Source organism: Olea europaea, chromosome 21 (assembly GCF_002742605.1).
Source record: "Olea europaea var. sylvestris chromosome 21, O_europaea_v1, whole genome shotgun sequence".
Taxonomy (NCBI): Eukaryota; Viridiplantae; Streptophyta; class Magnoliopsida; order Lamiales; family Oleaceae; genus Olea; species Olea europaea.
This window is the reverse complement of record NC_036257.1, coordinates 13,359,751-13,379,648: the sequence shown is the minus strand read 5'-3', so window position 1 is coordinate 13,379,648 and position 19,898 is coordinate 13,359,751. Positions and strand designations below refer to the sequence as shown.

At 34.4% G+C, this 19,898-nt stretch overlaps 2 protein-coding genes across 4 annotated transcripts; one reads left to right on the top strand and one right to left on the bottom strand.

The window, feature by feature from the left end:
* The first annotated feature begins 381 nt into the window (after positions 1-381).
* On the top strand, positions 382-13,873 carry LOC111370758 (trafficking protein particle complex II-specific subunit 130 homolog). Of its 3 annotated transcripts, XM_022992622.1 has the most exons (21): positions 382-720; positions 904-1,085; positions 1,393-1,576; positions 2,121-2,211; positions 3,959-4,119; positions 4,394-4,483; positions 4,584-4,745; positions 4,964-5,025; positions 5,274-5,364; positions 6,697-6,860; positions 7,536-7,734; positions 8,220-8,789; positions 8,886-9,098; positions 9,292-9,679; positions 9,793-9,889; positions 9,985-10,069; positions 10,657-10,846; positions 11,544-11,842; positions 12,219-12,309; positions 13,418-13,604; positions 13,715-13,873. In XM_022992622.1, the coding sequence occupies exons 3-20, from the start codon at positions 1,409-1,411 to the stop codon at positions 13,597-13,599; spliced, it is 3,303 nt and encodes a 1,100-aa protein (XP_022848390.1). In that variant the 5' UTR covers positions 382-720; positions 904-1,085; positions 1,393-1,408; the 3' UTR covers positions 13,600-13,604; positions 13,715-13,873. The 3 variants fall into 3 exon arrangements, with proteins under 3 accessions (XP_022848390.1, XP_022848391.1, XP_022848389.1); XM_022992623.1 differs by having other exon boundaries at positions 8,244-8,789; positions 13,418-13,873; XM_022992621.1 differs by having other exon boundaries at positions 13,418-13,873.
* Positions 13,874-15,334: 1,461 nt separating this feature from the next.
* On the bottom strand, positions 15,335-16,692 carry LOC111370757. The gene has a single exon (XM_022992620.1). It carries the CDS (start codon positions 16,421-16,423, stop codon positions 15,527-15,529), a length of 897 nt encoding a protein of 298 aa, XP_022848388.1. The 5' UTR covers positions 16,424-16,692; the 3' UTR covers positions 15,335-15,526.
* Between the last annotated feature and the right edge of the window lie 3,206 nt (positions 16,693-19,898).

Below are 19,898 nucleotides of genomic sequence, written 5' to 3'. Positions count from 1 at the left end.
TTTTTTTTCACATTGAAACACATGTGATTGTTTATGAACTTAATTGGTTTACGGATTGCAGTGATCTATAATTATGATTGCTAGCATCTGATTGATTAAAGAGGAAAGTGTGATATCTTATGGATTTTTAATCCTTTCAGTTCTTTCCCTGCCTCCGAGGGATGAAAGTTATTGCAAGAATAAGCAAAAATCATGAAGATTAGTTGATTGTTAGTTCAACCGCTAGCTAGTTAATTGTTCAGAATTCTGAATAATTCAGAAAATGTAATATTCTTCCTGACAGCCGGAAGAAAAACATCTACCAACCAATGTGGCAGGGTTCAATTTCTTAGATTTTTAACAGAGAACCACTGCATTTGTACGATATGTCAGAGTTAGTGCTTTCTTTTTATTTAGAGGCATCGCTTCTTTGCATATTAGGGGAAACAGTGCAATGTAATTAGTATACTGCTCATACGTTAATAACATTTATCGGTACAACTTGTCACAGTTGAGGATGTAAATGATCTGTGGCCTGACCTTAAGAAGAAATTTGAAGAACGGTTGCCATTGAAAAGTGTCATCCTGAACAACAAGACTCGTAATCCCGTGCCTGTTGATGAATTACCTGCTGATTTCATATTGACAACGGATGCAAGACTACGTAGTCGATTTCCTCAAGAACAATTGTTATTTTGGTTTCGAGAGCCATATGCAACTATAGTTCTTGTTACTTGTGAGGTATATTTACAATTTCTGTCACTATCTTTCAGCACTCTTAGAAGTTCATATTGAGTCTCTGAATGCAATTACTTCCTTAAGCTGACTGAAATCCCAAGCACGAAGTGGGTATATATTTTTTGTTTTCCCTTATCATGCATTTTTCCTTTTCCAACACTGATGATTTTCTTTTGTCTCACCTAGGATCTTGATGAGTTTAAGACCATTCTTAAACCACGCCTCAAATTAATAGTTCAAAATGAGGAACGAGAATGGTTTATTGTTTTTGTGTCTAAAGCACCAGCTCATGATGATCACGCCACGAAGACGGCAAAAAAAGTTTACTCCAAACTTGAAGTTGATTTCAGTTCTAAGAAGAGGGAAAGGTACGATTTCCATTTAGAAAATTGGAGTTATGCAAAGTTCATTAGCTTGTTAAATTGTTGAAGTTAGTTATTTGTCCATAGATTTTTAGGATGTAGTAACCAGTATACTGTCATTCTTTCATTGGAATAGCCTGCTCTGTTCTAGTTCCCCTTCTAGTTTCTTCGTTTAGCTCTGGCCTTGCAATATCAGATTCAAGCGTTCAACTCTTAATCTTATAGTTTATTACGTAGGTCATAGATTTGTTATAAGTAGTAAGTTGTGCGTAGTTGAAGTCCTTCTTTGAGGATAGCAAATTTTTTCACTTAGGTGCTGCAAACTAGATATGTACGGACATGATTCAAATTTCTGGGAAGACTTGGAGGCTAAAATTATGGAGTGCATCAGAAATACACTGGATAGACGCATTCAGTTTTATGAGGAAGAAATTCGCAGGCTCAGTGAACAGCGATTTATGCCAGTTTGGAACTTCTGTAACTTCTTCATCTTGAAGGTATTGTCTTGATTGTCCTTGTAATACTAGAAAGCTCGTTGTGCACAATGATTATTTAAAGGATTGTTTCCAGTGTCCACAGACTCCTTTTAATAAGATAAACTTAAATGCTCGATCTAAATACGGACTAATTTACTTGTAATAAATAAATTTGGATAGATTAAGTTCGGTTGAAAAGCATGAAAAGGATTAGAGGGGAAAACCCTGAAACATAGGCCACTAGAATGAAACTGGGGAAAGGGAAGAGCAAGGGAGCCAATGTCTCTTAAACCCAAATCTTTCATCTCCCCAGTTTTGAAATTTCTGCCGGATGTTTGAACCTAATAATCTACAATACTCCCGTCTAAATAATACAGTTTAATTGCTCAATGGCTAAACAATAAAGCCGACTTCCTGAGTGTGTGTTTTTTCTTACAAATGATTGTTAGAAATACTGTTTATATCTTCCTTTCTTCTAGAAATCAACAACAATCACTTGTAAGATGTCGTTAGAGGCATTCTTGTTCACAAATTCTTCTCATAAGCATATCCCCTCTATTGACAGGAAAGTTTGGCTTTTATGTTCGAGATTTCTCATCTCCATGAAGATGCATTACGTGAATATGATGAGCTTGAACTCTGCTATTCAGAAACTGGTATGCACCGCATTTGATTTCTTGCCTTTTAGTTATACCAGTGAACGTAGATATTGATTTAGGCGATGCTTTCAATTTGACTTGCATCACTGCTACGTACACCACTTGTAGTAGTTTAGCACTGTTTCTTATGATCTGGAAAATTTCTTTCTTGGCATACGTATGGAATATTTTTCTTCTCGATCCGTGTGACTTCCGTAAAGAAGATAATGGAACGTCTTGCAAATTTGGATGGCACTGTTGGTTATTTGACAAGTGTGAAAATAGAGACTATAAAAAAAATTCTTCGTTATGAGTGCACATATAAAGTGTAAATGAAGTGGCATTCTCATTTTTTATGCTGCTAGTTTAACATTTCAATCAGTTCTATTATTAGTTCTACGCCTCAACATTGTTTCCAACAAGTTCTTTCTGGAGCTCATATTGAGAACTTTGTCATTTTATCAACCTACATACTTCTTCTATGATTTAAGTTTCATGAAATTTTTGACTGGATAAATTGTTCAAAGTGCAAAAACACTCTATAATACAGGTAGACCAGGAAGTAAGTTCAGTGGGGGCACAAATTAACTAGAGACAATCTTTGAAACAAAGAAATAAATGATAACAATAAAACAGTAAAAAAAATTTAATTGTTCTCTATGAGTTTTCCTTATTTGAGAATTGCGCATGACGACATCATTTTCAACTTTGTCAAACACTTCCTTCTCAATATGGACAACCAAGCTATTATTCATCCGTCGATCATCAATTCGGTTGCACAGTCAATTCTTCTCTATTTTCATTAGGAAAAATACTCATTGTACTTTAGCAGTTGCAACTAAAAGAATTAATGCTGAAATCACAAGTTCGTAAAGTAATAGGTACATTTTTATTGTTTTTCGTTACAATCAACTTGTGTGCTAGTGCACTAAGACCTGCATTTCGTGAAACTCTTTGCTAGAGTGCATATCAATAATATAAGTTTCTAGTTGATCATCAAGTGCCATTAGCTCTACTGCTAAAAAATTATGCGGACAATACTCAGCTAGGCAAATTAATTTAGGCATTCAGGCAGTATTTGTTGATGGTCCAAAAATGTGTCAAGAATGTGAGTGGACCAGCAACTTTTTATAATGCAATTTCTGAAACAATGATTATATTAATTAATTATTATTTTTTTTTAAAAATTGCCCAAAGTCCAGTGGGAGCCCAGGACCTCTGGCCCCAATTCCACTCCACCATTGCTATGCAGTGACTAATTCTGTATGATGTGTCATTTAGCAGTACAACAGGAAAATTGGACAAGAAAATCTTCTACTTTATTTAGGGAAATGAAACTGTTGTCTATAGTACTCTAAAGGAAGGGTGAACATGTATAGAAAAAAATTCGAAGCATATTTATGAAAGAATATTGGAAAATTTTTATAAAAACGGACGCGGAAGATACATGGAATATCATGCAATTAGTATTACAAATACTGATAAAAAAGTACGGGACCAAAAAAAACATATAGTTTTGTTACCATTTTGCTGTATTTAATGTTAAGAATTATTTTTTTTTGTCTTTCCATTTTAAATCTGATCTTACCAACGACATCCTCTCTATATTTGATGTCGTTTACCTTTCTTTTAAGTTTTTCTTCGAGTTAAATGAGACATAATGCTGCTTAGTCTGCATATTTGCTGTCATTGAGGTTTGATTTTGTGTAGCTTGGAGTTGTCTGTATCATTACTCTTACTTTCTTTGTCCGTCTCTACATTGTAGTTAACATCGCTGGAAGGCAAAGGGACTTTGGAGGAATGGAACGGGGAGATGATCAAGCTACACTACTGGATCCAGGGAAAATCGCATTAACTCAGATTGTTCAAGATGATTCATTTAGGGAGTTTGAATTCAGGCAGTATCTGTTTGCCTGCCAAGCAAAGGTGTGCACAACTAAGATATATTAATTTTCTTAGGTTGGCCGTGTACCATATGATTATCTATCCTGTAAATATACCCTTTTTCTCCAGTTTTGTTCAATATCTACTTAGATGATATTAAACTGTAAAAATATTGTGGTGTATGGTGATTAACTGATTTGTCTTTATTCGTATCCTTTTACATTTTAGTATAATTTCTTTCCTACTCTTTTTGGAGAATTTTATTTCTTAGACTTGTATATTAATAATGTTCGGTCATCACCTTATAAAATCACAGCTACTCTTTAAGCTGAGTCGTCCATTTGAGGTTGCAGCAAGGGGCTATTCATTTATAATTAGCTTTTCAAAGGAATTGGCTCTGCATGAGGTAGATGATATTCTGTTTTGATCAGTATCGTCCTGATTTTTACTCGTCAATTCAGAGAATGGAAACTTACATTCTGAATTTTAATTCTGGGGTTCACCAGAGCACATTACCATTCTGTATGCGTGAAGTCTGGGTAATAACTGCTTGCTTGGCTTTAATCGACGCAACTGCTTCTTGTTATAAAGAAGGATTAGCTCAATCTGACATGGAAAAGGAATTTTACTGTATCCAAGGGGAACTTTTTACTTTATGCCGGACTAAGGTAAGCTTTTTCATGTTTAATTGAGTCTAGTTAACTTGATATCTAATGCAGCATCTTCACGGCATTTCACTGAGTAACTTATCCCTTATAGGTGAAAAATATCTGTTACTAGCATAACAATGAGATTATTTATGAGGGGACTATTATTACATTCATTTCTTATAAAATGATTAGATTCTACTTAGCAATTGTATTGACTCATCTCATGGCTTTGGTAGTTCCTGCGACTAGCATATTTAATTGGCTACGGGGCTAGCATAGAGAGAAGTCCTGTCAACAGGTATTTGCCCAAAATTTACCCCAATCTATTCTATTTAGCCCTCCTATCAGTCCCAAAAAAGTATCTGGACTTCTACCTCTGCTGCTACTGCTACTGCTTCTACTACTATTATTATTTATATTTTTGAACGTGATTGTAATTTGAGTATTCTGGAAGTTGTTTTTATTAATTTACCAAATAAACCTTTTACATCACACTAATTTTTCTAAATTTTATAAGCTTATGCAAGTCTTAAATCTTCTGAGCAGTGCTTCACTCAGCATGCTGCCATGGCCTAAGCCAGCAGTTTGGCCTTCACTTCCAGCCAATGCTTCAGCTGAGGTGCTTGCAAAAGAAAAGGTGAGTTCCCATACATGGAAGTGTAGAGACTGGAATGATGAATCCTGTTCACTTCAAAAATTAACAGACAACTGTTTGGTGTTTAATGTATGTAATAAATGACTCCTCCATTGATTATATTGCTTCCTTAAAGGTAGAGAGTAGCGAAACATGTTAGAAGAAATTATATTTGATACGCTATTTGATGACCACTCGATCTAATTTCAGGTGCCTCCTTGGTATCAAGATTTTACTATTTTGATACATTTTTTAAATAATACTTTAAAACTTAACTAAACTTTTACCATTTTAAAATTGAATCATCTTTACTCTAGTTATCTTCTAAAGTTATATTGCTGTAGATCTACTGCTGCATTATCATCTTTTAGGGACACTGGATCGCTCTATTATTTAGACTTCGCACAGCCTTCCTATCAATCCTGCCTTTATGTGAGTTTTGTCTTGATGATGGAAATGCTTTCTGCATCTCTTTATTTAGTTGGGAATTTGGACGGTCTCGATAGAAAATACATGGAAAACTTGGCATATTTTTCCCCTCAATGTACATTTGAAATCAATGCGCCTGATAATGAATGTTTATGCATTTTGTGATGCAAACCAAATATGATAAAACACTTCTTTTGTGGCAGCTATGCACATTTGCCTGTTCTATTTGTATACATAAAAATTTAATATGTAGAGATAATTGAGCCCCTGTTTGGGCTACATTTAAAAATAAAAATAAAAATAAAAATAAAAATAAATAAAAAATAAAAAATCTCTCTTTCTTATTTTCAATTTCGCCTTTTTCAATAAAATAATATTACACGTAAACCCATAACGTTTCCTTATTTATTAATCACACATTCTCCAAAAAATCACTATTCCAAAATACATTTTCCCCAATAATTTATTTTTAATGGAGCTCAAACATAATTTGAATGCAAGTAATTCTGCATACATTTGCATTTACTCAATCAGTTGAAACATGTGTTTCTCGTGTAGAAACACATGTTTACTCATGATACATATTTCATGGAAAATGTTTTTGTATTCAAATAAATGGACATAAATGCGTTGTATTTTGGAAATTCAAACTACTTATCCGAGCGCATTGCATTCCTGGATTAGTTTGGCCACATGTGACCCTTTTTCTCCCAAGAAACTGTATCCTATATTGTATTTTGATTGCAATTACTGTGAACACCTCCTGCATTCCCAAATTGACTATCATATAGTAGTTACAGCTTTAAAGTTTTTCAGACCAAGGCTAAAAGTTAATAGAGTTCTGTATGCTATTTTAGCATTGTACTCCACTCGTGAATTAACCGACAATATAATTTGTGTACACAGATGATTCTTCAAGAATCTCCACGGCCTAGACACTTTGGTATTCAGAGGAAGCCATTACCTCTTGAACCATCGGTACTGTTGCGCGAGGCAAATCGTCGGAGGGCTTCTCTTTCAGCTGGAAATATGTTTGAGTTGTTTGATGGTCGTCCAAATGCTATTGATGGGTAATAAATTTAAGGACTGAATCAACTGTATCAGTGTCTGGTTTTGCTCAATTCCCTTATTTATTTATGTGGTTGACAGAGAGAAGGGAAAGCATACCCATATTTAAAATGTATATTTGATGCTGCATAATTCCTTTGTGTTTTGACTTAGTTGCAATCTTTCCCTAGTGATGGCAGAGTTGGCAAATAGCACTCCCAGTATTTGTATTTTTATTTTTATTTTTATTTTTTGGTTTTTTGTTTCGTAGTGTATAGGGATTAAGAAATGAAGTCTTCATTCATTCACACACACACACACACACATTACACACACACATATACTATGTTTTGTTTTATTTATTTATTTTATGTAAAAGAATATCTTATCCAAGTTATACCCTAAAGAAAATCAAGCTGAGTGGCTTTTAGCAAAAATAACTTTCAAAGGGGACCAAAATTCGTTTTAATTTTTTTTATTAGGAGGTAAGTTGCAACATTAGTGAAAGCTAAGGTCCATTGTGCAGAGTTTTGAGCACCCCCCCATTGTCAACTTCTGCTGCAGGGTGGGTTATGCTGGTGAAGTGAACATGTCTCTCCCTTTTTTTTGTTCTTTCTATTTTCTGAATTAAATTCTTTGTTTATTGTTTTTGGGTTGTTGAGAATTTCAGCTCTAATAAAAGTGTGATTCATTGACAGCTCAGTGCAAATGTCTCCAGTGCCTAAAGTAAATGCAATGTCCATGTCACGAACTTACTCTTCGCCGGGAAATTTCGATGGCTCTATTGATCGCCCTATGAGACTTGCAGAGATTTATGTTAGCTCTGAGCATGCTTTGCGGAATACAATTTCTGATGTCAACCTGTGGAAATCGTTATCTTCTGTGAAAGAATTTGAGGTATTTAGCTTAAAGGACTAATTCTGCTGAAGTACAAGTATTAACATTTAGCATGTGGTGCTTATATCACACGTAATTGTTCATATTTACGAAGATATTTTAATTATTTTGCTACAATTATACAGCAAAAGTTCTAGGTAAAAAATAAGAGCTGGTTGAAAAATAGCTGTGATAAAGTAACACGTGCTCTCTTCCGACTGTTGTTAAAACTCACTGTAACATTTATAAAATTCCTATACAGTCATGACCTTTCTGTGGTCACTTCTTGAATCTTGTTTCATCTTTTTCATTCTCACTTTTCACATATTTAGCCATTTTTTGTCATCCTTTAACAAATTAAATTGGTTGCTACGGTAACATTCTCCATTCACACAATAAAATATTCTACACACAAACCAATAAAGTTTCTTTAAGTTTTAACCACACATTCTCCAAAAAATACTATTCAAAACTCTTTAATTTCTCTCATAATGGGAGACAAACAGGCTCTTACAATGTCTATGTGCCAGCAAAAATATATGGATCTGTCGAAGGGTGCTGCAAATAATTATCACCGTTCCTGGTGGAAGAGACATGGAGTTGTGCTCGATGGTGAAATTGCAGCTGTCTACCTTAAGCACGAAAATTATGATCTTGCTGCAAAATTGTACGAGAAGGTTTGTGCTCTTTATGCGGGTGAAGGATGGGAGAACTTACTGGCTGAAGTCCTTCCAAATTTAGCAGAGTGTCAAAAGATATTGAATGATCAAGCTGGCTACCTATCTTCTTGTGTGAGATTGCTCTCACTAGATAAAGGATTGTTCTTGACCAAGGAACGACAGGCATTTCAGTCTGAAGTTATCCGTCTTGCACACAGTGAAATGGAGCATCCTGTTCCTTTAGATGTATCTTCCTTAATTACTTTTTCAGGCAATCCAGGGCCTCCACTGGAGCTTTGTGATGGGGATCCTGGCACCCTATCTGTTACTCTGTGGAGTGGATTTCCAGATGATATAACTCTCGAGTCACTTAACCTTACTCTGACAGCCACTAATAGTGCTGATGAAGGTTCTAAGGTACTTTTTTCCTCATAAGATCAAATTTGTTTAGTGCTGTATTTATCAGAATCCATCTTTCACATTTCATGCTAACTCATTCTCAAATTTATTCAGCAAATAAAGAGCTTGGATGCTACCATACTAAATCCTGGCAGGAATACAATTACCCTTCCCTTACCTCCACAAAAACCTGGTTTATATGTGTTGGGGGTTCTCACTGGACAGATTGGTCAATTAAGATTTAGATCTCATAGTTTTTCAAAAGGTGAACCTGCAGATACTGATGATCTTATGAGTTACGAGAGACCAACAAGGCCTATCTTAAAGGTACTGTGCACATGATTTAGCAGAAAATTTAAGCATCCTCTTTTACTGAATTGGTAATGTCTAGTTATGACTGAGGTGGAATGATCCTCTATTGGCTATACTTATTCAGGTCTCTTATATTTACAGATTTTTAGCTGGTTTGTATACTCCTGAGGAAAAACAATTATTATTTTTAATTTCATATCTTATCTAGGTGTCAAAACCAAGGTCTCTGGTCGATCTCGCTGCTGCTGTTTCATCTGCTTTGCTAATTAATGAACCTCAGTGGATTGGAATAATTGTTAGACCAATTAAGTACTCCCTTAGGGGTGCTGTTCTGCACATAGATACAGGTCCTGGTTTGAGGATTGAGAAACATGGAATTGAAATTGAGAAGCTTGCAACTTTGTCGCCTAATGCAACCAACTTAGATAATCCACAGAGTTCGGATAATGATGGTTCTCCAGTCACAGATGAAGTCAAGCAATTGACTCTTATTGATGGCAGGATTGAGTTGGTTGACTGGGCAAGCAATATAACTTCAGTTTTATGGTTTCCAGTGCGAGCTATTAGTAATGAGCTACCTAAAGGAACACCTGCAGGTGAATATTAGATAAACTTTTGGCAATTTCAATTCAAATTGGTTTGTGCGTGCATAACAGGATGTCCTCTATGATTTGAATGTTTAACCATATTGGCTATTACATATTTGCAGGGCCAGTTGTTTCTCAGAGACAGAGTGTTGTGTATGGATTGCGGACAATAGCTCTGAAACTTGAGTTTGGAGTTTCTCATAACCAGATATTTGAAAAGTACTAGGTTTCCTTTTTCTTAGATTTTATTTCCCTTCATTATCTTTTATTTTCTTTGTCGAACCATGTCTGAAGCAATTGAGGCAATATTGCAGGACAATAGCCGTGCATTTTACGGATCCTTTTCAAGTGAGCACACGTGTTGCTGACAAATGCAATGATGGTACTATGCTTTTGCAGGTATTTATTATCCATCTTATTTGTGGATCATTTTTCAATGCTATGATGCTCTTTCGAATTCATTCCTGGCTTTCTGTTATCGTTCGTCTCATTAATGATTGTGTAAGAGCTACATGTGAAAGCTCAAATGCTGCCTAGCTAATTTGAACTTGTCGTTGAGCATGTTGCTTTGGGACTGTTTTCTGGCTATTGTAGTATAATGTAATAAATATGAGTTGGGTAATAACCTTGTACTTACTGCAGAAGCCGTGCAATTAACTCGCGCATTTTCTTCTACAATGTTAGAATTTATGTGGGACTAGGAGGTAATTAGGAGCATGCTTGGCAAAGCATTTATTAGATTATAGGATAATAAGTGGTTAAGAATAGGTAAAAACTGTGGGTGCTACAGAATGTGTGAATAATAATAGAGTTTGACGACGAGTTTATGAGCAATTATAAGCTTTGCCCAACATGCATTATATGATATGAATGCTCAAAACTGTTGCAATGTATATCATTGTGGATTTTCTATTCTAATTCAAAAATTTTAATCAATTCTGGAATATGTACGTATCTTCTGTCAAATTGCCCCATGTTCTGTTTAGGTCATACTGCAGTCACAGGTGAAAGCTTCATTAACCATCTATGATGCTTGGCTGGATCTTCAAGATGGCTTTGTGCATACTGGAAATGATGATGGAAGATCAACCTCTAACTTCTTTCCGCTTATTGTTTCCCCAAAATCAAAAGCTGGGATTCTTTTTAGTATATGTCTTGGGAATACATTAGTCGAAGGTATGCTCCATTTTGTGCTTTCTCTCTCTCTCTCTCTCTATCTGACTTCTTTTTATATTACCTCATTTGGATCTTCCTCTAAATAGATCCAAGTGGCTGCATATAAGTTGTGGCATTGACATGTATGAAGAGAACTGTCTCAAGCCTACCTATTGTGCCAAACTCTAATTGCTATGTAAACGAGGTCATACAGTAGAACTATTAGGCATATATGTAGCTGAAATTTTTTTGATAGATGTTAATTTGAAGCACGGAAAATCTGATTTCAAAGGGAGGTTGAACAGGAAACGAGCTCCTATGTGAACGACAACTGCACAAGTTGCATGTATGCTGGAGTGCATTCTATATAACAATGGTAAAAGCTTATCTAATAATAAATTACTCCACTCTCCATTATAGAAGGTTTAAAAGATTCAGAGGAATAAATTAAACCAATTCATATTGCTTTTGATATGTCCTACAGTGACACTTGTTAATACACTTAATAACAGAAAAGATATATGTCTTGGTTATGCATGACATATTCCCATTTGTCATTTTAATTTTCTTATTTACAAGGAAGAATTCAGATTCAGTGCTAGTTCTCCATTTCATCTTATGGAGAATTCCTTTGAAACCATTTGGTCAAACTTTATGATTGTTTTTTTGTTTTTGTTTTTTTTTTTTTCATTTGAGTATTAATATCTTATTTCTGCAGATGAAACAAAGGAATTGCGTCCAGATAGTATATTAAATATTCGATATGGGATTTCGGGCTGTAGAACTCTTGGAGCTCATAGCCCTGTACCTGGGGAATCCGTTGAACCTGATGATGATTCACAAAGTTTGACCTTCAGGAGTGCTATTGTTTTACAGAAACCTGTGCTCAACCCTCGCCTTGCCGTTGGTTTTCTGCCTCTCCCTTCCAGTGGTCTCCGAGTTGGGCAGCTTATGACCATGAAATGGAGGGTCGAAAGGCTAAAAGACTTGGAGGAGAATATGGCTTCTCAAGACCATGTAAACCACCAAAGATGCTGTTTCCTTTTAAAATGTTTTAGCTAAAGATTTCTTTATTCTTATTAGCAATATGGAAGGTGTAAGTTCAGCAAGTAATTATGCAAGGTTTTATTTAACTGACTCCATGGCTTCTATAACATGTAGATGAGTCTTTCATTTGTAATAAACAATCCTCCACGACCATGTAATGGCTAACCTGACATAGTTACTTCTAAGCCATATATTCACTGGACAGATACTTTGTTGCTAATATACCCAAAAAAATAATAATAATAATAATAATTGAAAAAATTGGTCAAAGGTGCATCAAGCTTCTTCAGTATGCAGCATACTAGCAAGTACCAGTTGTTTATTCTTTTCCTTTCTCGTGTAACAGGAAAAGGTACTTTATGAAATCATTGCAAATTCTGAAAACTGGATGATTGCCGGAAGGAAAAGAGGGCACGTGTCACTCTCCACAAAACCAGGTATGTTACTCTCTGTATTACTTTCCTTTTATGTGTAGTTTAAAAATGTTATTTATTAGTAACTTAAATCACTCAGCAGTATATTCTTAAACTTGTACGACTGTACTTATAAGTAGTTTTATGTTTGGTAAAATAATTCTTTACTAGTTAGAAAAGCAAATGATTGAAAAGAAAATTTTGCAATTTTGTTGTAATAAAGTTACCAAATATCAATTCTTGATCAAATATTATTGAACTTGTATTTTCAAATTGGAACATTATTAAATTTCACATTGAATATATTAATTCAACATTTTTTTAAATCTTCATTATTATTTCAAACATTTAATGAGCCAATCAAATACTATTTTCAATCCATGTTTTATTGTAACTTATATTTAAATAAACTAAAGAATAATTAAATTTTTATATTCAATGTTTTATATATTTCAGCAGTTTTTTAACTCAAAATTTTATTATTAGATGATAAATTTTTATGTTTTTAAGATTCAAGTTATTTAAACGCGGTGATAGAAAGGAGTAACCTTTCATGAAGTAGAAACTGAGCAAAGAAATACAAGTGGATAAAATCTAATGAAATACTATTATCAGCCAAATTTTTATCTATTTAATGATTTAAAATTAATTATACAATTTGTTATGTTAAGCTTTCTTATTTGAAGTACTATATTTCAGTACAGATTAAATTTGGATTTATTTAATGAAGTAATGAAGTACTAGGGTTAAGATATAGTTGTGATATTTTTAAATTAGAAATTGTATTTGAATCATCACTGGTTAAATTTATTAAAGTAAGTTATATGTAAGAAAAAGTAACTTGTAAGGTGAAACAAATGTTGGACTTCGTTTCTATACATGTGGTATGATGGATTGGATTTGGATGTTATTTTTAAACGTCAGTCCATTAAATTTTTGAGGTTAATCAGACTCACCGATTAAATTTACATTCCTACCAAAATCAGACTAGACAAATTTATCGTTCTGGAGTCCAATCCTATCTGGTAGTAGCATTCGGAACATGCTGCGAGCATCTATTTTTCAATGGCTAGTTATTGGTTTGATTTATTGTTTCTGTAGCATGGCTAAAATACCACGATGTTTCTAATAGGTTCCCGGGTAGAGATAACGATTTTATGCTTGCCACTGGTTGCTGGATATGTTCGCCCTCCACAACTGGGATTGCCAGAGGTTGATGAGGCAAATATAAGTTGCAATCCACCCGGGCCTCATTTGATTTGTGTCTTGCCTCCAACCCTCAGCTCATCTTTTTGCATACCAGCCGGACGTTAATTTGGGTTTGTAGTATTCAGTTAATTTAGTGGTCCGTCGATTGATTGAATCATGGTGCTGATTTTTCTTTCCCTGAAATTTTGTGAAATTTGTATTTTATTTTTTGATTTTGCAGGAATTTCAAAACTCAGCTCCTTTAGTGTTGAGATAAAAAGGTTGTGTAATTTCTTGTTTCATGTACAGTTGCACTTGTGAATTGTAGAATAGAACCTGAAACTGAGAAATACCTTGTATACGAGAATGAGATGAGAAACGAAATATTTTTACCGTCTCTGATTGGCTATGTTCACCATGAATGACTTGTTGTTTTTCAGCTGGTTCACTAATTTTGGTGCTAGATGTTAAGTTCCATTAAGGGTCCATTTGGTAGGATTTTTGTTTTTGTTTCTGCTTTCGTTTTTTGCAGAAAAGTTTCTTAAGAAAGCTACCTTAAGTCAGATTTATCTGGAAGTTCTTTTATCCAGACAAAGTGATCTTAGAAAATTATCAAGACATGTTCAAAAGCAGCTTTTTAGTTTTAAATGTGACTTTTAACTTTTAAGAGTCTTGTTGAATGAGTGCTGGTTTTTCTTCTCATCACCTGATTATTCCACAGTAGAATGTTGCAAAGCAGGAGCAAAATATCAGGTCAGGTGTTCAGTCTCAATTCAACCCTGTCAATTCCCCCACCTATATTGACACTTAGTTATAAAAATTCTGGGTAGGCAATCTTTTTACCTATCCATAACTTTCTATTTAAGCAATACTCAACTTTTTATAATGTGGATACGACAAGCAAATGTCGCTTGTTGAAGAGGGATAAGCTATTTGATTGTCTATTGCCTTGTCGAATCGCTACTGCTTAGAAGTGTTAGAAACTAGGTATAAACAACTCTTTATATACTAAATCCTTTAGTAGCGACGATCATGTTTTTCCTATAATTGAGACAACAAAGAGTATTTTGGAAAAGAGAAAGATAGTATAAAAGTACTTGAGCTTGCTAATTGTTGAGTACGTTATACTAAACAACACTATCGAGTCTTAAACCGCAAATATTTGAATTTAATCAACATCTTTACTCCTGGATTCGTCTACAAAATTATTGTCGCCTCAACTGCTGACTCCTACAAGAACGACACCGTACCTTGAAGTAGGGCCCATATTCCTATTTGTTCATTAAATTTAAAGCAATGTTTTGCTGTCCTTATTCAAAAGGAAATGTGAATGACAATCTTTTTATTTTTCTTACCCTAAACTTCCTTTAGGATTGACTTCTATGCTTCAACCAATTTAATTGGTAGTTTATAAAGTGCATTAGAGAGTCAAGTAGAGGTGAATGTACGTTTTTATTTTTGAGCAATTTTTAAGTAAAATTTGATTTCTTAAATTTCTAAATAAAATTTAATCTATACAAACTCGAATAACTTAAAAATTATCAACTATTTATTATTTCGAAAAATATTGAGTCAAGCTCAAGAGAGATTTGGTAAATTAGCTAACTAAAATTGTATTCAACTTAATGTTGTTAAATTCAAATGTCCATAGAAAGTTTTAAGATGGTGACTTGAAAACAACAACCTTCTTTGTCCAAATTGAGAATCAATTAGAAATTGGATCCAATTATAAGGTAAAAATCGAAAATCTAAGATCTGTGACAATAAGTTTTATTTAACTCTTTTAGTATTAGTTCGATCTTCTTAACTTTTGACCAATTCATTCTTCTGTCCATGTTCAAGTCGACTTTTGAAACATTACTAATTTTTAATATTGATATTGATATTTACAATGGTATATATTTCACTCTCATAGAAAGGATAACTGGTTCTACTTCGTATCACCAGCCCATTTTAGTTTTTCTTCTACAACTCAAAAAGACCAAAAAAAATAATAAAAATAAAAGCACAATATAAATTATAATCATATGACTTTTTCATATGATTTTATTTTTCAACAGAGATTGTTGAATCTCCAATCCAATCTGACTTCATTGGACCCCACAAAATGCTGACGTGGCTTCCGAAATGATACGATGTGGCTGCTGACCATGAACGCCGTCACGCGCCCCGACACCCTAATCTCCTCCATCTTCCATTCGTGTAGTCTCTCCACATACTCCGGCACGTACACTACGTCCCAAATCACTGCTACTCCGCCGGGTTTCAACACACGCGCCACCTCAGCCAACACGCGCATCCGCTCCGCTGCTGCTGCGGCGGATTTGGGTCCGAACTCTTTTCCTACTGTATGCACGAACGCGGCTGAAACCACCACGTCGAAGTAGTTGTCACTGAACGGAAGAGTTCTTGGGTCACCTGGCCGGCACGTGACATACTCCTGGACACCCTCGAGGGTGGCGGTTCGGAGTGTGGTGGTCGGGATGGGAAATTGATTTCCTCCGTTCTGTGTCCGGTTGAGCCCGACAACCCGGCCGGAAGAACCAGATTTCTTGAGCTGTAAAGCGACGGCATTGAGGAGGATGCCCCTGCCGCAGCCGAGGTCGAGTGCGTGCTTGACGGAGGACCAGTCAGGGATTGAGGCAACTATACGCTGAGACATTTCCCAGTGGAGGGCGACGGCGGAGTAAAAGAAATTAGCCGCGGAGAAGAAGAGACAGATGGCGGAGAGAGCTGTGACTGATCCACTAAACCCCGCCGCAAAGCGAGCTGATCCTGGGCCAGGGAGAAAGTGGTAGAAGAGATAGCAAATGGGCTCAAAGTAAAGAAGGAAGATGACTGAAAGAATCGAAAAGCCTATAGCGTTAATAAGGAGAAACAATGGCGTCTGCCAATCATCTACTCCATAGATCGCATAGATCTGCATCCAGTCCCTGCCTGTTTTTCCCATATTCTTGAAATTTGATTGCAAAAATAAAAATAAAAATTAGATCTTTAACCTTACCAGAAAGAAAGAACAGTTAATATCAAAATTTGGGATGCATTTTGTGATCCCAACAAGGGCGGGCGGGCTGGCTTTCCTGTCTTTGAACCTGAAGTTGTGTGGATTTAAATTTGATCTTTATCTGCTGAGTGAGTGAAGTACAGAACAGAAGATAACAGAAAGAAGGTATTTGTTGGCGTTTTGTGATTCTTTCTGCAGTGTAATTGTAATCTGTGTGTATTTAAGGTGTACAGATTCACTACAAAATTAGATTAAAATTTAAATAAAATTAATAACTAATTTTAATTATATTCGTGGACTATACAGTTTATTAATATCATTAATTTTTATCAAAATTTACTAAAAATATGATTTTGATCTAAACCAAACATGAGAGTTGGGTCGGGAGACCTGATAAGATCAACTGGCATTACGCCTCTAATCTTTATTAAGTATTAATTAATAAATAGTCTTTAGATTAAGTCTTTATTCAATGCTCATTGAGGTTTTTTTTTTTTTTTAAGAAAAATTTTTAGTTTACGTGTAAAATATTTATTTTAAAATAAAAAATGAATTTTTGAAAAATGATAAACAAATCGAGACAAAATTGAAAAGTCAACCCTGTTGTCTGATTGAATTGGTTTAAAATTTATATGATTTATTGGAAGTGTTAGGCCTGCATGCTACAATCTTTCATTTTATATGCCCAATATTTTTTTCCCAATTTTTTTTTTTGACAAATTGCACTAAGCTGTAAGACACGGATGAATAATTTTTTAGGAAAACTGATGGTCATATATCTCGTGCCATATTAACTATTGATAAATAAATCTGTAATTTGTGATGTACATAAAGCACAATCGAAAATTTTATTAATTTCAAAATAGCAATTACCATAACTCCCTTTTTTTTTCTTTTTTTTTTTCAGGTTTTCTTCCAATAATAATAATAATAATAAGAAAAAAAATAAGAAAAAAGAAGGACTACAATTTGGGAAATGATGTTTGGGACTACAAAAGAAGGCTGGGTCTCATTTTTCATTTGTGGGTGCCAGAGATGTAAAACGCGGGAATGGCTTAAAGCAGCCAAGTGCCGAACCCACCAACCATTTGCATAATCAATCTATTTAACAAATTTTCCTAACCATAATAATTTCTTTTCAAAATTTAACCTTAATTTGACCGAAAATCATAAATCATTTCTAGTTATCTATAGCTTACACCATTTATAAATTCTTCATAGGACTACAATTTGGGAAATGATGTTTGCGAAATTCTTCCAAAGTGCTGTACAAACATACAGTCCTCTCACAATCGTGGAGCTCACGATTATTTTAATCGTGGACCCCACCCCATATATGTGAAGGAGCTGTCAAATGTGTTGTACTTATAACACCACTCCTACAATTTTAGCTTCTAATACCTATAGAAGAACTTTATGAAAAAGCATGATCATATATATTACTTCTAAAAAATTATCCGAACATATTCGTAAGTACTTTTTTAATCACAAAATCAGCTTTAGGCTTTTTAAAATTTTGTCAAATGGTCTCTTAATGACATGAGGATTTTCTTTTTTAGATAATTAATTGCAGGACCATTGACAACCATAAAAGGGCTTTGCATTAATGAAGCTGCCTAATAAGCGTAGAAAATAATGCTTAAAAATTGACCAAAGCAACGTGCCATGGACACTAGTAGTAGTAGTAGGGCAGGCCACCCCAAGCCACATATGGTACTCTACTTTATTATAATGTAAAGTTGATTTGTAATTATTTTTGAATAATATGTGCAATAATTAGTCCTAGATCCTGCATGTTTGGCTTAGTTTCAAAAATTACTTATAAGTAACATAGTAACTATTCAAGAACTTAGAAAGACACCTCTTATAAGTTATTGAAGATGTAACCGAGTCAAAATTGAGCCAAGTCGACAAGACCTGATTTTAAGGTGGGCCGTGCCAAACCATCCCTTGGCTCGACATACCCAACAAATCTCAATACCTCTATCTCTTGTGCGATAATTTCATCAATGTATATCAAACCAAGGAGAACTTGAACTTGGAAGTTCCAGTGCAAATCTAGGCTATAAAATCACACTTTTCCCTAACATCAAGGCAGTTCAAGGGCAATGGAAACTTGATGAGAATTACTTGGTATTCTGCAAATCCAGCTATTATGATAATTTCAGGGAAGACACTTTCTGGACCATCACTCAAAGTCCAACGACTGCATTAAATTGTGTATATCACAAATGCTTGAATATTAAGTACCAGTTTGATTTAGCTAAAATAAAAATATGAATAATGCTAATTGACATTACTGATGTTATAATACTAACTTATGTTGACACTAAGGGTCCGTTTGATTGCAAAGATGAAATTGAATTGCCTAGAAAATGAATTCCAGAGAACTGAATTGCCTAAAATTGTTTTCCTGGGAATTGTAAATTATTGTGTTTGATTAGTATAATTTTCCAGGTGGAAAATGTTGAAATAAAAGTGTTTTTTAATATTCGTTTGACTTTGTTTTACATGAAAATTGTCAATTAAAGGAAAATATTTTTTTACAATAATTCTTAGAATTGGTTTCCATTACTTAAAAAAAAAAAAAAAAAAAGGAAAATTCCAAGTTTCAAAAAATCCAAGAAATGCGATTCCATGGAAAATATAAGGTATCAAACACCAAAAGTTGGAATTTCTAATTCCAATTCCATCTTTTTTTTCCATATCCATGCTATCAAACACTCCCTAAGTGTTGTTAAATGAATCGCATAATTTCACCTTTAATTAAATATATCACATAATACCACATAAACTGATGCTCTAGCACCACTATTGCTAAATATCATTATTATAAAAATTTAAGTCAAAATCAATAATTAATTTAAATCACATATTTCATCAACTTTTATCAAAATCTACTAAAAATACAATTATTAGCAAAACCAAACAAGGGCTAAACCAGTCTTCAAAACATGTGCTTAGATGCTACAAACTACCTACATAGCCAAATCCATAGATAGATATCAATTCATTGACTCTCAATTAACTGAGAACTCATCATTTAGTGAAGGTATCTACTGGGGACTTGTGATTAATTTACAAATAAATATAAAAATAGTCAAAATCTGTGTTATATACCAGATTATGTTAACATGCATAAAGACAATCAACATGAGCAGACAAGCCAGTTGCGATATGTTTTTCTTTTTCTTTTTCTTTTTTTCATCATTATATTGGAAATGAAGTTGGTTAACGACATTACCTGTTGAGCTGAACAACTTAACAACGTAGAACGAAAGGCAGCCAGATTCCAACTGGATTCCAAATTCAGAGGGAGCAAAGTGGCACTTGCAATGTATACTTAAGGACAGCATCATTGTTGAGCAACACTAGATAGTAACTACTAACCAAAGCACATATCTCGTGTTGAGAAAATGAT

Excerpts from the sequence above, each read along its gene's own strand:
- LOC111370758 (XM_022992622.1), top strand. The coding sequence starts at position 1,409 with ATGTACGGACATGATTCAAATTTCTGGGAAGACTTGGAGGCTAAAATT. Across the intron at positions 2,212-3,958 it reads ACTCTGCTATTCAGAAACTG|TTAACATCGCTGGAAGGCAA; the intron begins GTATGCACCGCA and ends TCTACATTGTAG. Across the intron at positions 9,099-9,291 it reads CAACAAGGCCTATCTTAAAG|GTGTCAAAACCAAGGTCTCT; the intron begins GTACTGTGCACA and ends TATCTTATCTAG.
- LOC111370757 (XM_022992620.1), bottom strand. The coding sequence starts at position 16,423 with ATGGGAAAAACAGGCAGGGACTGGATGCAGATCTATGCGATCTATGGA.